Here is a 17,372-nt window from a genome sequence, read left to right as displayed (position 1 = left end):
CTCCTTGCTCTGATCTCATATGGGTCTGTTCGGGTGAAGGACTGCTCCAAGAGCAGTTTTCTCTGAGAATTACTTCCCTCCGTGTCTGCCCTTGGCCTTAGTGAGGCTATGGTGAGAAGGCTGGAAGGGTCTCTCACCCCTTCACCAGTGTGGTCAGCTGTGCACAACTCATCAGCCAGGAGTGGCGGCCCCAACCCTGACCACACAGAGGTGTGCCCAGGGTCAGAAGGCCACAGCTCCACAGCAGCCCTTTCAGCTCAGAGAAAGCTCTGAAAGCAGTGGCCCCATGGTTGCTGCTGTTCCCAGAGATAAAGATGACTTTGAAATACGTATTTACATGTCACTGTACCTTTGCTGAGGTGGTTGCTCACAGCACAGGACAGCCTGGGCTGCCAGCATCTCCACCAACCCTCCCTGCATGCTTCGCCTCATGTCTTCCCTGTGCCCTGAGTACACAGACACTGGTGTGCAGATGCCGCGTGTGCCCTCCCCTGAGTGTGTACACACGTGTTCATAGAGCGACACGATGCGCTGTATGTTGTTGGGTCTCTGGACGAAACGCTTGAGCTGAGAGGCATGCGGTACCACCCCATCGACATTGAGACATCTGTGATCCGAGCTCACAGGAGCATCGCAGAGTGGTAAGAGCCCAGGCCAAGGACAAGCCCTGCATGGTCTACCTAGCCCTGCTCTGGTCATGAGCACTGCCAGGCACTGCCATGCCATGAGGACAGGCCACCTGTATGGTCACGTGGTCTCCGGCACACTAGACTGCTACATTAGACTGGTCCTGTTCCCGGATGCCGCTAGGACCACCTCCCTCCCAAAGGCGCCTGGCTTCTGTGGGTCCTCCTTCCTCTGGGGATGTTTCTAGACAACAGCACCAGAGAATGTCATTGCCTTTGTTGGTTTTTTCCCTTTTCCTAACCAGCTTTAAGAGAAGAGACTCTCTAAAGGTACAGTCAAAATCTAACAAATGTGTGCCAGTTTTTTACTCTTTGTTGGCACCCTTTCCCAAACATGGGCCCCAGTGGCTGTGCAGGCCCTTGTGACACCTGTTTCCCCCACAGTGCCGTGTTCACCTGGACCAACCTGCTGGTGGTGGTGGTGGAGCTGGATGGTCTAGAGCAGGATGCATTGGACCTGGTGGCCCTGGTGACCAGTGTGCTGTTGGAGGAGCACTACCTGGTGGTAGGCGTGGTGGTCATTGTGGATCCAGGCGTGATCCCCATTAACTCCCGGGGGGAGAAGCAGCGCATGCACCTAAGGGATGGCTTCCTGGCCGACCAGCTGGACCCGATCTATGTGGCCTACAACATGTGAGCACCAGGCAGCAGAGCCCAGGGAGGAGCCGAAGAAAGTGTGAGGCGAGGAGATGCTACAGTGTCCCCACCCCTGGAATAAAGGGGCCCAGTGTCCTTAAAGGTTTCCTCCTTCCTGTGCTTTTACTGATCCCTCTCAACAGTTCTCAACTCCCATTTTAGAAAGCATTTCCTGAACAAGCTAACGATATATTTTGGTTCTGCCAAGTACATTTACAGAAACATGAAAGCCAGCATTTTTTTTAAACAAGCAAGAGATTGATTGATTGTATTTTGTTTTATCGTGGTCCTGGGGATTGAACCCAGAGCCTAGTGCGTGCTAGGCAAGCGCCTAACTGAGTAACATCCCCAGCCCTGGAAGCCAGCTTTTTAACAGGTGGAGTGACTGGGAAGGAGAGGAAAGACCTGGTGTGGGCGCTTGAGAAGTCACAGATACCACAATTGTTCTCTGTTTGTACTTTTTAAGGCTAAAAATGTAGTTCTTGGTTTATAAAATTGAACTATTTATCCCCACCTCAAATGGCAACTTCACACGTGGAATTTATTCTAGAGAGGACTTAGCGGCCTTGAGCACAGCTGCCTCTTCTGTTGCACGGGGCAGAGCCGAGCACAGCAAGGCAGGGAGAGTGGTGCCCACCCTCCCTGCAGACCCGCACTAAGTGCTGCTTCTTTGCCAGTTCCATCATTGAGACAGATGTGCCAGTTGTCTACGTATGTTGTCGCCAATACTCAGTAAGTGCCATTTTGCACTGTCAAGTTAGAGCCTTTGTTTCAAAAAGATAAACCAGCATTTAGTTTTAAATCATTGTCCTGTTTTGAAACTTCATGCTGTTTAAATTGCTACTTTTCATAACATTACAACATTCTTCTTATGGAAGTATACTGAGTGATTTTTATCCCAAGTCAACAGATTTGATGGCGGTCCAGGGTTGCCCCGCCACTGCCTGTCCTTGCATCCCGTGCAGTTTTGGGGCTGGGAGCCAGGGCCAGGGGCCAGGGGTTGGAGGCCACTGTCCCATGTTAATGGTGGGGATAGTGACACCCTCACTGGCTTTTGCATTTTGAATTGTGTGCCTGTAAAATGTGGCAAACCATTTTAGTTATTTCATTCAAACTTGATTAAGCTGAGTTATCTCATAGTATACAGAACCTAAATCAAAGAAGGGAATGTAAAATCCTTTGGATACTTCTAAGAAATGGAAGTCAAGCACGAATCTAAGACATAGATTATTTTTATATAGCCAATTAAGAGTATGTTATGAAGTTGTTGGTTTTGGGGGCATTAGCGGTGGGGAAGTTTATGAATCATGCATGCTTCACAGGAACAACCAGGTTTTTCTGGAATTAGCCTGGATCAGTGCCTGAGTAGCTGTTGTTCACAGTGGGTCTGGCCAGCGGGGCCAATGCCTGTTTTACCCTGGTTTGACTACAGATAGCACTGTGTGCAGTAGCCTTGTATGCCTATGGCATTAGACTGTGGTGTGCTATGTTGGACAGGTTGGAGTTCTAATAATCCTGTTGTAATTATGTACAGAATCCATGTAACATATTGTTTGGCATACAGAGATTTTCACAGTGGACTAATGGACATTCTTTGCAATAGAGTGGCTGAGAAGAGAACAGCGCTACCTAATCCCAGTCTTCTACCTAACCCCGATCTTCATGTTGTAGATTTTTTAGCAAACAAAAATTGTAAACATTTTGTATTAAGGGTCAGTGGAAATAAGACACTATCTGGTAAATTAAGAGTTTAGGGAGTGCATTAAAATGTTTTGAAATTATTCTCTGGGAATTATGTATATCACACTAAAATATTTTATATCATTATGTTAATAAAAGTTATTGATGGTTTGTAATTCTGCATTTTGAAATGTGTGAAAAGGTTTTAAAATTTACTCCAAATAGGATGTATTTTAATTATTTTTTTCAGACTGTGAAAGCAGTTATGCTTATAGCATAAAATCTAGAAAGCACATTTAAGTGTTAAGAAAGAAAGTAAAAAATCTATATAATCTTATCTCTGACTAATAACAGCATTAGTATTGACATAAATATTCTCAGGGATTTACTCTATCCTTTAAATAATTTTTGCAAAATTAGGATCATATACTTATTTTATAATCTGCTTTTGTACTCAATAAATTATAAACGTTTAAATCTGTTACATACACTCTTTATATGTTTTAATGACTCCGTCCTATTCATGTGCCATGACTCTTGCCATATACCAGTGTTATTTCAGCAGAGCCTGGTGAACGTCCTCTTAGATGTATGTTTTTCACCTCCAGATTACAGTGACTGCCTTGGGCTCAGTTCTCACAGCTGTGTGAGTGGGTCAGTCTGCACCAGGCGTTTTGGGTTCCCGCTGTCCTCAGAAGACTAGAATGGCAGTGTGGGAGAGCCCCCTTTCCAGCAGTGCTGGCAGTGGACTTTGGTTCAGGATTAAGGTTAGATGCTGAATGTGTTTTCATGTGTTGCTCGTAACCATTTTTATTTCTAACTGGATACATTCTGTTCAGATTTTGCCGTTCTTGTGCTCAAGATTTTTTTTAACTGATTTGTAGAAGCTGTTTTATACTAAGAATCTTAAAAAATAGTCCATATTTTTTCTAGTGGGTCATTTTTTACTTTATTCTACTTAAGATTTTTTAAAAACTATATTTAGTTGTACTTACCTTCAGACTGTGAACACAGCTGATGTATTTCAGAAGCAGTTCTGCTGCAGTGATCAGTGTAAGCCTACAAAGCAGCACATGGAGAGGAAAACTTGCCTTTGTATCTGCTCAGGGGCTGCCACAGGCCAGCCTTGGGTCTTCCAGGCAGAGTTCTCCCTCCCAGAGGACCAGAGAACATTTCAGAACACCATGCACATTATCTGCTGAGTACAGGAAGAAGAGGAAAGAGCATATCCTTTCATCTGAGATCATTTTCCATAAATTTTCAGTCTTACAGAGTTAGGGCACTGGTGGCGAACCTATGGCATGTGTGCTACAGCGGGCATGCACAGCCCTCTCTGTGGGTGCATGAGCCAAATCGCCCCAGCAGCTGAGCCTAGGATATTAAAGTTTAATTGCAGTGTTGGCACTTCGTGATAAATGTGGGTTTTGTGTTGCAGTTTGGGCACTCAGTCTCTAAAAGGTTTGCCATCACTGGATTAGGGACTTTCCCATTATAATGGATACAGTGACAGTGTTTCAACATTGTGAGGCATTCATTTTGCAGTAGCATGTTCAGTTCAGTAATGGAGAATTCTTTTAAAAGGTAACTATGTGCAAAATTTCAAAACTGTTTTTTCCATTTTTGCTTATTACTGAGTAACTTGTGTTTAAGCAGAATGATTTTTTAAAGTATCCAAGCAGGTGTCTGGACTTTAAGAAATTCTGGAGCTGCAAAGTACACTAAAATAAAAAACTCTAGTTTGAGGGATTCAGAGGGAGATTTGAGTAGGCAAAAGAAAGAATCAGCAAACATGAAGATGGGACAACAGAAATTATTGAGTCTGAGGGACAAAAAGAAAAAAGCAGAAAAGTGAGTAAAGCCAAGGGGACCTGTGGGATACCATCAAGCCAACCAACATATCGACATCTGGGGGACGTGCAGAGAAACATGCAAGAACATACAAGAAGCTTAAGAAACTTCAAGGAAGACAAACTCCAAGAGGCCATGCAGATAGAAACAAACTTTTGAAAGCCAGAGGAGAATCTTGAAGGCAGTAATTTATCATATGTAAGATACTGAGACTATCAGATTTCTCATCAGAAATTGGAGACCAAAAGGCAGTGGGCTGATACACTCAAAATGTTAAAACAAACAAAAAAAAAACTGAACCAAGAATCCTATACCTGGCAAAACTGCCCATCAAAAGTGAGGGCAAAGCACTCCGTGAAGGTAAGTGCATGAGCAGTTATAAACTCTGGTATCACTATAAGCGGTTTGTCACTGAACTTTCTGTTTTCTATATGCTTTAAGGAATTAATACATTTACAATATTAGCTGAAAGCTATTATTCTAATTATTCTAACTTCATTTCATTACTGTACATGTTTTCTGTGCAATTTAAGAGGTCAAAGTGCTTTAAAGAAAGTATGTTTTGGGGCATACAATGTATAAAGATGTAATTCTGTGGCATCAACAGTGGAAAGGGGTGGGACCTAGGGTATTTGTGGAGCCAAGTTTTTTACATATGACTGAAGTTAAGCTGGTAAAATTCAAGTTATAATGTTAGAACTTTGGGAAATTAAATGTAATGCCTATGGTAATGTAATTTAATGTAATCCCTATGTAATTTAATCCCTATGGTAATTACACAGAAAATAGCAATAGAATATATACAAAAGGAAGTAAGAAAAGAATTTTAAAATGTTTCTACCAAAGATCAACCAAACACAAAAGACAGTAATGCAGTAAGTATGGGACAAAAAGAGTTATAAGTCACGTAGAATACAAAGAGCAACTTGACAAGAGTAAGTGCCTCCTTAGCAATAGTTATATGTAAGTGGATTAAACTTCCAATCAGAAGACAGAAGTTGGCAAAATGGATTTAAAAAACATGATCCATCCAACTATATGCTATCTACAAGGGATTTATTTTAGGTTCAAAGCACAAATAGTCTGAAAAGGAAAAGTACATGAAAATAGTAACCAAAAGAGAGCAGGGACAACTATACTAAAACAGAAAATATTGACCTTAAATCAAAAATGGTTATAAGACACGAAGAGGAACAATATAAGGGCCAGGGATTTAGCTCAGTGGCACTGTGCCTGCCTCCCTAGCTCAAGGCCCTGAGTTCAATCCCCGGTACCGAAAGAAAAAAAATCGGACAATATAGTAATAAAAAGTTCAGTATAACAAGAATATATATCAATTATGATCAAAGCATATGAAACAAAAACTGATAGAAGTAAAGGGAAAATAGATAATTCCATAATAATAAATGGAGACATCAATACCCTTATCTCACTAATGGACGGAAGTTGGAAGTTGTAGACAATGTAAGTCGGGAAAGAGATGATTTAAGCAACCCAATAAATCAACTAGGTCTAAGAGATACAGAATCCGCCAACAACAGATTATACATATTCTTCAGTGCATCTGCAACATTTTTCAAAACACCGTATGTTAGGCCCCAAACTAAATCTCAGTGGATTTAAAAAGATAGGTATTACACAAAGTCTCTTTTTAGGGCTGGGGATTTAGCTCAGTGGTTTCACTGCCTGCCTCACAAGCACAAGGTCCCGAGTTCGATCCCTGGTACCAAAAAAAGAAACAAAACCCAACAAAATCTCTTCTTGGATCACAGTAGTGTGGAGTTAGAAATCAGTAACAGGGAAAACATGTCTGGGTTAGACCAGTCTCAGCTCCTCTCCCTGGTAAGTGGCCCAGACCAGAGTTTCCCTGAGAGCTGCTGGGCAGCGTGTTTTAGGGAAGGAGACCCAGCCGGCCGTACTCCCCCCAGCTTCCCTGAAGCCCCCTGTGCCCTGGGGAGTCTCTCACCCAGGCTTGGGCAGCATCTGAGGATAGAGTGAAACCCGGAAGTCTCATTTCTGGGACGTTTGGTCCTGGTCCTGCCCCAGCAAGTGTTTTGTTTTTACTTCATATTAAATTACTACAGAGAATTTCTATGGTAATCTTTTTATATAATGCAAGTACAAGCAAAAAATCAGTTGGTTAAAAAAATAAAACAGAAAAAGGAATAAGATCAGTTTGATTTTTTCTGGAGTGACTTTTAATAGTTGTAACTTGCTTTTTATTAGTAACTTTAATTATTTGAACTTATTTGAATATGCAGATACAAAAGCATCAAGTTCAGCCTCCCACATCTCAACTTGAACTGACCAGGTAGGGAGCAGGTGTTCTCTCAGCACCAGCAGGTCAAGAATGACGTCAACCAACAGAGACTCATCCAAGAGGCCCTGCAGTCCAGAGCAACACACCTCACCAACCCTGACCTTGCGGTCACTCATTTGATAGACAGCAGAGACTGCCGTGGAGTTGACATTATTTGCTGCACAACTACCTAGAGGGCAGACCCTAAACACTGGTCCTGAGCCTAACCATGCTTCTCCTGCGCACACGTGCTGCAGGGCCACGGGGGTGTGTGTCATCTAGAAAAACCCTGCTGGATGCAGAATTTTGATTCTCAGTTCTGCTAAATGTCAGTACTTGTTGGTTCGTGAGACATTTTCCGTTTAGATGGTAAGCATTAAATATTTACTCAGTAATCACAGCTCACTATAAGAAAAAGGATTTAAAGATGACCATGCTCTTTTGGATGGGAGTGACGGTGTGGTCAAGCCATGTTTAGGCTTTACTTGGACAAATGATGAACAATGGAAGGAAGGGCAGCCTTTTTGAATGACAGTGGACAAGGTTTTGTATTTTCAGGTTTTTTGGAAGCCATTCTGCAGGACTCCTTTGAAAAGCCCATTTTGTTTTTTCTGGGTTAGGATTCTGCTAGGCCGTGGTGGTCTGTACAGCGCATGCTTTATGATAAAAATTGACTTTCCTAAGTGATTATTGCCAGTAGTCTTGAAACCACACAAATGCCTAACAGCAGAAATAATGACAGCGATTTAAGCAGACCTTGGAAAGAAGCTTTCAGTTTTTCATTCAGAAAGCAAATCAAGCCTCCTAATTAGCTACACATGGAAAGCTCAGCCCCTGCCTGCCCTTGTTTTCTGATTCCCTGCATGACTGTCGTCTCTGTTACAGGAACAGTTTGGCTGCCTCCTGTTTCACTCATGGCAGGCAGTGGTCACCATGGCAACGAAAGCCATAAATTCCTGGAAGTCACATTCTCCATCTCCATCTTCATCCAGTGTTTCCATGACTTTGTCCACAACCTCCTGCTCTTTGATTTCCTAAGAAAGATAGAGAAGTTGCTCACCTTTTTTTTTGTTTGTTTGGTACTGGGGATCAAACTCCAGACCTTGTGCTTGCGAGGCAGGCGCTGGAACCACTGAGCTGAATCCCCACCCCTCACCTTGTTTTTCAGTGGGAATACAGAGTCATGGTAATGTGAGTAAAAGTTGGATGACTGGTCATTTGCCTCAGAAATAGCCCCAGCGTGGGAAATGAAAAATGTCAGAAGAGATTTCTCCTGTGACCTAGGGCTCCATTGGCCATGTAGGCGTCTCTGTGAGGTCTGTGCCTCTCCCCCTCCTTACTTTAGGTCCAGTGGGACCTTGGTTCCTTAAAGACAGATGGAATAACCACATGTGAAAAACTACAGGATGTTAGCATACTCGAGAGATCTGGAAAAACAATAATGACTGGGAAGAAGAAATGAACTCCTGGCACTTCTGGTGTGTGTGTCTGTGTGGTAGAGTCTCTATAGTAAAGGCTCCTAGCAGATTATAATGTTTGCTGAAGTGACTTGGGAACATGTCCTAAAGTTGTTATAACTTCCTGTGTTTTTTTGCTATTTGTGTTACTTTATAGGCGTTAGGAAGTGTTGTCCTGAAGCTTCTCCTGCCTGAAACCAAAGCCAAACACATGGTAAGGTTAAGTGTTAAATACAGAGTAGGGCTACAAAGGTGGGTAAAAGAATGTAGGCATTGAACCTGAAGAAGCTGTCACAGGATAAAACAGCTATGAACTTGAATGCTTGAAAGACAATCCCCAATTGTTTAGAATAACAAATCTCCAGGGCAGGAAAGCTTGGCCTGAAAAAGTCAGTACCATGGCTACTCAGAATATGGAAGGTTTGGTGTAAAAGATGGCGTATTCCCCTGGGGTTGGGGTGGGATCTGTAACCATTTGCCAAAAGATGGGTGGGAGCAGTGCATACCTTTCAGTTACATCACAGGTGCTGTGCTCCCCATGGGGGAGCCCTGTGCTGAAGGCATGGTCCCCAGCCAGTGGCTCTGTTTTAGAGGTGAGGCCCTCTGGAAGGATGCTGGCCTCAGGGAATGTGCCCTTCCTCTCTGCTTCCTGGCCACCAGGACCTAAGCTGCTTTTCGCCACTGTGTGCCCTCCAGGGTGTTCTGCTTCACCATAGGCTCCCAGCAAGAAAGCAGTCTAACCATGGAGAAAACCTCTGAAACTGTGAGTCAAAGTAAACATTTGGTTTGATTTTTTTCAGGTGTTTGTTACAGGAATGGAAAGCTGTCACAATAACTTTTCTTCCAAACTCAATTACCTTGATAAATGCAGGCCAGCAGATATTTCTGATACCTTGCTATGCTCACTGGGAGTTATTTATAAATCATGGTTCCTACATGCTAAACCTTTCCTGTTTTAAAAACAGTCATTAATAACAGAGTATACTTTTTTTGTAAATACTCTTCTGTAGCTCTGTTGAGTTTTTACTATACATTGAGCACTAGACACTGTCTCACTTCATCCTTCTATAATCTTTTATATAGGTTAAGAAATGAGCTTTACGAAGTCAAAGGCTGAATTGGGGGAAGTGGATGACTGGTCACAGAATAAGGCAGCTGTCACCCTGTGAACTTGAATGGTTGAGGAAAACAATCCCAGAATTAGATTAGAGGATGACCCCAGCAAGCCTGCAGGCCTGTTGCCTCCAGAGGTGGAGACCATTTAGGTAGGTGGGACAGGAGAATCACACCCAGCCCTGGAGGCAGTGTGTCTTACCTTGCTGCTGGAGCCCAAGGCCTGTTGTCCTGCAGGAGACAGCTCAGGAACTGACAGGCCCTTCCCCTAATGTCATCCTCAGAATTGGCATATAGTCACCACTGTACTGACTCAAGGACCCAGGCTTCCAAAGGATGTGTACAGACTTCCATCATGGCCTCTGTCAAGAGGTCATTCATCACTGATGGATCAGGCTGGGCACTCGGAGAGCACAGGCTGTCTTTTGGCCTGCGTCTCTCAGTGCTAAGTCCTGAGTGCCCAGTAAATGTGTATGGAGTGAACGTTTGCACTTTCACTTCCATGGTAAATACTAAACACCTGGACAAAGCCACAATATATCCTGTTCCTAAAAGCTTATTTCTAACAGCTTTCTTATATGTTTGGTTTGGCCCGTGATAAGACGTAAGTGTTTTTCTGCCGTCTTCTGCTGTCATCATCACTTGTAAATCCTTTCCGTTTTCAAGGACAGATGACAGGGACCATCCAGGCAGCCTCCACACTGAGGGAACTGCTACCCAACAAGCTTCCGGCCACAAACCAGGAATCCCGAAACAGAGCCAGAGTTACCTTCCAAGCAGCTCAGAATAGAAGCGTAAGGTGCTTTTGTTAGCAGAGAGGAAAATTTGCAAACTTGATTTTAAAAAGCAAGACTTGGGCCGGGGGTTTAACTCAGTAGTTCCGCTGCCTGCCTCGCAAGTGCAAGGACCCGAGTTCGATCCCCAGTAAAAAAAAAAAAAGCAAGACTCACCTCCAGGAAGTGGGAGAGCTCGTTGTTGATGAGTTCCTTAAGTTCGGATTTCTTCAGCTTGTGCTTGTCACCTTCCCTTCCAGAGTACTGATGGAAAACCTCAATGAGGGCCACCACAGCCTTCTCCAGCTCAGACATCCTACAGTCCACAGAGAAGAAATGCCTCCTCATGCTCTCTGCCTCGTATGCCCATGGTGTGCTTACGTGTTACCGCCCAGACCTCAGCCCAGTGAGGGGTATGTTGGCCTGGGGTCGTCTTGTGAGGCCAGACTGGGAGTTTGCACTTTTATCCCAAGTCTTTGCTCTGCCTCTTTGGGCCTCCCTTCCCTTATGCCCCTGTGGCCTGGAAGATAAGCTTTCTGGCCTTTGTCTTCTGGTCGGTTCTATGGGAAGCTTCAGCAACAATACCAGGACAGAGCAGCTAGGGGACACAGGAGCAGATTCCTACTTCCTTCCCACAGGCTGCTCGCCGCCCTGGCAGGGCTCCAAGATGAAGTGGTAGAAGGCAGATGACTGGATTTGGAGCAGGAAGGTGAGTAGCAACAAATAAGTATGTAAAAATCAATAGCACTCTTCTATCCTATTAATAAAAAATTAGAAAGGTCGGGTGTAGTGGTGCACGCCTGTAGTCCCAGCACTTGGGGGACTGAGGCAGGAGGATAGCTGCAAATTTGAGGCCAGCCTGGGCTACATAGTACATTCAAAGCCAGCCTGAACTACATAGTGAGACCCTGTCTCAAAAAAAATTAGAGAATACAGTAGAAAGTATACTATTCATATAACAATAAATATTACCAAAGTTTACGAAGAAAAATGCAGATTTTCCAAAAGATTTAAGGAACATAAAATGTAGGGACTTACTTTTGTTTGAGTTAATGTATAAATTTGAGCCATTTTATTTTTTATTTTATTTTTTTTGGTACTAGGGATTGAACTCAGGTCCTTGCACTTGTGCAGCAGGCGGCAAAACCACTGAGCTAAATCCCTGGCCATGAAGCCATTTTAAATAAGAATACTAAGTTTTTGATGGGTGAGGAATATAACAAAAGTAGATATAAAATTCATCGGGAAAAATAAGAATTGCCACAATTTAAAAAAATAGATAACAATGAGAGATGTTTGATCTACCAGAAATAAAAAGCTGTTTAGAGGCTACAGACACAGGGCAAGCATACAGCAGGACCACCTCCCACCACCTCCTTGATGGCTCCTGCTTAGGACAGGAGTGGTGGCTGAGCCAACAAGGCTGGGACCGGGTACAGGGACTGAGAAACCTCCTGTTTCCCGCACCAGGTGCACCTGATGCTGTGCTACAGGATATCTGCCCCATCCTGGGAGTGGGGCACACTTGACCAAGGATGCTGGTAGCTTGTTTCACAAAAGCAAGCTGCTCAGGCTTAGAAGCTTGCCAACTGTAGACCTTGAGTTCTAATTATTAAATAACTTTTGCACTGTCGTAATTTTTTAAATTTAAGAATTAAATGTTGAAAAATTATTCCCATGTTGAATTTATCATATCTGAAAATAATTTGTAATAAAATGCTGATCATTTTATTTCTGTTCTCCCAAAGGAAACGGGATTGAAGATTTTCATTGCGCCTCGAGCTTTGTTAGTCTTCCTGTTAATGATCAATGTATTGTGTTTTGCTCTTAAGTTCCTGAAAAATCTAATAGATCACATACAAATAGAACAATTCAGGTTGACTAAAATCTTTAACATTTCATACTCTTATTCTTTGCACTCAAGTTTTCAACTATTTTTTTTGGTACCGGGGATCGAACTCAGGTCCGTGTGCTTGTGCAGCAGGTGGTGAAACCACTGAGCTAAATCCCCGCCCTCAACTACTGGTTTTTTAAGAAACAAAATCTCAAAAAAATGTTTGCATCATTCTCATGCTTCTTAAAGTCTATGATGATTAGTAGATGGGAAGGTTAAATTATTTTTTTATGAATTATGACTAATGGTATGTGTAAGAAGAAAGAGCATGAAACATACATTCCATAAGCTAGAAAAGTCTATTAAATATAGTTTCTTCATTATCACACTACAAATTAGTTAAAAATATTGTCCTGTAAAATTCTTCCTTTTGACTTAAGAAACAGTTGGTGGTTTATAGGTTATCTTTAAGGTAAATGGAAGTAAATGGCCATGTTTTCTTTTCCCTTCATTCTGTGAATGTTCCCATTAATCTTTTTATATTGAAAACAAGAAGGTTTGGACTTCACTGAGCAACACCTTCCATATCATGTAAGGGCCCCTGTATAGAAGGGGCTTTCCTGCCTGAGAAACTTATGACTTAGGGAAGTCAAACCCTCATAAACCCCAATTTCTTTCACCCAGTTCATACCTTGTAATTATTTGTAAAGACCTTCTCAGTTGTCATGTGATTTTTGCAGATGTGAGGACCTTGGCATTCAAAAAGAGGAAAACTGGAAAACCGGGACACAGTTACCCAGAGCCATAGAAGAGGGAACTAGGAGAAATGAAAATGTTGGGCCTAACCTGGTGTTGTGCTCAGTCCTCAACATCATCCCTCAACCCTGGAGAGAAGCAAATCTTTTTTTTTTTTTGTATCAGGGATCGAACTCGAGTCCTTGCACTTGCAAGGCAGATGGTGGATCCACTGAGCTAAATCCCCGGCCCAGAAGCAAATCTTTGAAGAGAAGAAGCAGTGTTTGTGCGAAAATGTCGTCTGAGCCACTAGACCTGGGGTTTGACTGATTTATGGTAATAAAATCTGCAAATGCATCTCTAGCTGTCTGATCAAGATGCAGTCAAGTGTCAACAGAGCAGCAAAAATAATATCAACATTAAAGTCAGGGTAAAATTACATAATACTGATGGCAGTTTTGCAATGTCACCAGTTGTTCCAAAAGGGCTTTTTGTTTGTTTTTTGTTACCAGGGATCAAACTCCGGACCTTGTGCTTGCGAGGCAGGCAGCAGAACCACTGAGCTAAATCCCTGACCCCCAAAAGGGCTTTTTAAGCTACCACTTAATTCCCAGCCAGAATCCCTGAGTCCCCCCTGCCTCCCCCCAAAAAGCATTTTTTTCCTTAGTGTCCTCATCCAGGGGTTTTCTCTCACCTCCTCCTGGTCACCTCCTCGTGGTGGCGTCTCTGGCTGCAGCGTCCTGGTCTGGGCAGAGGCAGCCTTTTATTCCTTCTTCCTGGGGTGGCTGGGTGGGGGTCCTGGCACAGTCCCACTGCGTCCCAAGGCAGCCAATGGGGGCAGAGGGCGGGGAGGTGGGGAGGTGGCAAGGCAGCCAGATCTGCACACAGGGCTGCATTGACCAGTGTCTCCAGGGACTTGCTGGGCAGCCAGATCGCACATGGCAAGAAAGAGAAAGCAGCAGGAAGTGAGGAGTCAGCTTTTGTGCATTTTTAAAACTTATTACATAAATATTGATGTTCCTCTAAAGCCAAGGTTGGGGGTGGGGAGAGACTGGATTAATTGGTTCTAATAGCAAATGTACAGCCAAGAACTGGAAGCTTCCAAATGCAGGCTGAATGTGGGAGATTGGGTGGCCTGTGCCTGGTATCAGCCAAAAGCCTCTTGAGCTCCTCACCCAGCCACCAGCTTCTTGATTGGCGTGGCACCTGATGGATGTTAGGATAGAAAGTGGTTAGTCCTGGACCACACAGGGCTTCTCCAAGAAGCTGCTGAGCCCAGTGTCTGGATGAATGAAAATGGACAGTAAATTGGTTTCTTGGTGCTTTTAGGGAAATACCTTGTTTAATCTGATTGAAGACATGTGCCAGCTGTACCTCCTGGCTTCTCCCTTCACCCTGAGTGAAAGTTCACAGGCTGTCCAAGCTGGGCATGCTTTAGAAATGTCACATCCAAATGCCTTGTGTGTGCTTCTCCCCAGGGCCCTTGGCCAGCCAGCCAAAGAAGGGCTAAGTCCAGACATTCCCTCCCCATCTTCAACAGTGCCTGAACTGAGCCCCAAACATAGTGACAGTGCACGGGTTCCTGCCACAAGCAGGCATTCCTTTCGACACAGTATATAGAAGCACTGGCCCATACCTCTAACGCTCCAGTCCTAGGAGGATGTATGAGCCAGAACCAGGTTGCTCTGCTAGCCTAGGTCCAACATGTCCATGAAGGACCCATGCAAGGACGCCCCTGTGCCTGGTGGTTTTGTTGTCACCTTTCATGACCAGGAAGTTCTTGCCTGGCCACCATCCATACCTGTGCCCTGGGAATGGCACAGGGTCATGAGATCGTCTCAGCTTGGACCCCACTGTGTCCCCCATGTCTACATGAGCACACAGTGTGGGCCCTACTTCCTCACCTGCTTCACTCGGTTTAGTGAAGAGTAAGACACACGCTTACTAAGTGACTCACAGAACTTGCCTGGGTCTGAGGAAGGTCCAACGGGATGTGAGTGCTAGGTGTGGGAGTGGCCATTCCTACGGGTGGGACCTGGATCCTGGGTCCGCTTTAGTGTACACATGCGTACTTCAGCCTGCTCCCTGAGAGCTCTGCTCTGGAAACCAAACAGGCTGCCCTCCAGGTACAGCCTCCACAGCTTCCTGGGTAGCCTGGGTGGTGTCACACTCACCTGTGGCAGGCTGGGAGGTGGGTAGGACTCAGGTTGGGGAGGATTTGCTGTCTGCACGAGAGGAGCTCTCACAGGTTGCGGATCTCAGGGACACATGGGTTCAAGAATCCATGAGTTCATCTGACTGCTGAGTTTGAGTCTCAGCTCCATCATGTAACAGTGGCTTGACTTTGGAGAAATTACTAAGCCTTTCTGTTAACATCCCCCTTACAGTTTGATCTGGTTGGCCTACCTTGGGCTCTACGCCTCCAGATCACATTGGCTCTCTGTTACCTTTAGTTTGAGTCTCACCTCATCAGATGCCATTGCCTGGGCTCATCCTGTGTGCCCTGCACATTTGTTCCTCCCCACAGCAGTGGTTCACAGGGGGCTCATTAGAGCACTGAAGAACACTACTGCCTCAAACAGAAGAGCTCCACAGTTTGTAGCCTGCAATGACAATGTGGGTTGGTGCCATTGAAATAGATGGGACTTGAGCTGGGGATTTAGCTCAGTGGTTTTGCTACCTGCCTCACAAGTGGAAGGACCCAACTTTGATCCCTGGTACCAAAAAAAAGAGAGAAAGAAATAGATGGGACTCAGTATAAGGGGCCATATAGTAACGTGTATCCATCAATGACAGGTGGATAAATAAGCTGTAGAGAGCAAAGGGCCATGGTTGGAATTCCTTGACCCATGGAGATCTCTGGCAGTGGTGAATCACCTACAGCATCCCAGGCATGCAGTTAATGGGTATCCTCTAGAGTAGTCTTTATTCCATGCAGGAAAAATGCACTCCGGTAGCAAAAATCCTAATGACTGGCCACAATGGAGAATCATGGTCTCCAATTCTGCAGATCTCAGTGGGGTCAGACCCAGACTGTGTGGCTTGAAGGGAAATCTATGTCTTGAGAAAGACTCCAAACTCCTGCTAGGAGATCACACCTCAATCCCCTCCACACCGCTCCTGAAGTGACTGCAGCCACTTACTAATGAAAGGGAAGCAACCTGGACCTCAGGGAATATGAGACACTGGGCCTGGATGACACTAACTCCTGGGAACCAAAACTAACCCTTGGCTCACTAGACCATGTAGGAATTTGTGATAGGTCTTAGCTTAACAGAGGACCTGAGTTCTCACAGTGGGCCCAAGTGGTACAGTGATACTCCCTGTAGTTTTTTTTTTCCTCCCCAGTTCCTGAGGGTGTAACTGAAACATATTTGGCCATTGGCCAAATCCTCTCATTGATTCTCTTACCTATGGGGTGATAAAAAAAGCTGCATGAGAGTTTCTGGAATGGAAACAGTGCTGCATCCCTGAGAGAACAGAGCTTAGTGCTGCCACCGAAGGGTTGAAATGCCTGGAGCTGTGAAACTATCACAGACCCATTTAGCCAGCCTTCTTGGCCTGTGCTGAAGGACTGTGGATTGTGCAAATGTGAGCTACTGCTGATAAAGCCAGGTGGAGACTTCAACTGTAGCTGCCATGCCAGACGAGTGTCCCTCCTGCAGAAAATCACCACAGCCTTCTTGTGTTCTCCAGCTACTCATCTGACTAATGCCTTTCCTCCAAATCAGTGTGCGAGTTCCACCAGTGTGGGAAAATGTAGGATTTAGTTACTAATTATAAGAAGCTTGTGAAATGAGAAAATTAAGCAATTCTCTGTGAATGTCCTCAACTCTAGGACTTAGTTACTAATTGTAAGAAACTTGTTAATTGAAAGAACTAAGTAAATGTCTCAGAGAACATCCTCAGGCCTGTTTGCTGAAAGGATTGCTGAAAGCCTTAAAAGATGTTGTAAAAGTTCATAGGAAGTAAACATGTTTTCCTAAGCTCTCTTAGTAACCATTGTCCGGTGTCAGAGATCCGCGGCCCTGTGACTCTACAGATGGAGGGAAAGATTGTGGGCTTGATTTTTGCTGAAATCGCCCTGCTTTCTTGGAACATCTGATAGAGGAGGGCTGCGATGTACTCTTAGATATACGGCTCTGGTGAACAGAGACACGAGATGTGTAAACTTGCCTGTGGCTTTATGAGTTACTTGTTAACCTTTAAGACTAAGATAAATGTGACGATGCTGTAATGCTAAACAAAGGCCAGAGACGTGCAGGAATGTCACAGATGTTCTTTTGAGAAAACAAAGAATAATGATGTCAG

The 17,372-nt window shown here is 44.3% G+C and overlaps 3 protein-coding genes across 13 annotated transcripts in view; 2 read left to right on the top strand and 1 right to left on the bottom strand.

Moving 5' to 3' along the window:
- Positions 1 to 3,178, top strand: part of Dip2a (DIP2 acetate--CoA ligase A) — a 113,962-nt gene extending 110,784 nt beyond the window's left edge. For all 10 annotated transcript variants that reach the window (XM_004842557.3, XM_021256459.2, XM_004842558.3 and 7 more), the window contains 2 exons: positions 518 to 641; positions 1,071 to 3,178. In XM_004842557.3, the coding sequence (XP_004842614.2) occupies positions 518 to 641; positions 1,071 to 1,323 (377 nt within the window). In that variant the 3' untranslated portion in view covers positions 1,324 to 3,178. The remainder of the gene's footprint in view (positions 1 to 517; positions 642 to 1,070) is intronic.
- Positions 3,179 to 7,025: 3,847 nt separating this feature from the next.
- On the bottom strand, positions 7,026 to 10,807 carry S100b (S100 calcium binding protein B). 2 transcript variants are annotated; one of them, XM_004842564.4, is made up of 2 exons: positions 10,670 to 10,807; positions 7,026 to 8,183 (listed from the first exon to the last, which is right to left on the bottom strand). In XM_004842564.4, the coding sequence occupies exons 1-2, from the start codon at positions 10,805 to 10,807 to the stop codon at positions 8,058 to 8,060; spliced, it is 264 nt and encodes an 87-aa protein (XP_004842621.1). In that variant the 3' UTR covers positions 7,026 to 8,057. The 2 variants fall into 2 exon arrangements, with proteins under 2 accessions (XP_004842621.1, XP_087064126.1); XM_087208000.1 differs by having other exon boundaries at positions 7,026 to 8,168.
- A 3,260-nt stretch (positions 10,808 to 14,067) lies between these two features.
- The window catches only part of Prmt2 (protein arginine methyltransferase 2), a 58,495-nt gene continuing 55,190 nt past the window's right edge, over positions 14,068 to 17,372 (top strand). The window contains exon 1 of the mRNA XM_087208011.1: positions 14,068 to 17,372. This exon is cut by the window's right edge and continues 27,441 nt beyond it. The gene's annotated coding sequence lies outside the window, so the exon portion shown is untranslated.

This window comes from Heterocephalus glaber, unplaced genomic scaffold (genome assembly GCF_053883595.1).
Source record: "Heterocephalus glaber isolate CG9 unplaced genomic scaffold, H.glaber_assembly_v1.0 deba00000122, whole genome shotgun sequence".
Classification (NCBI taxonomy): Eukaryota; Metazoa; Chordata; class Mammalia; order Rodentia; family Bathyergidae; genus Heterocephalus; species Heterocephalus glaber.
Note: the sequence above shows the minus strand (reverse complement) of the source record. Positions and strands in the feature narration are given on the sequence as shown.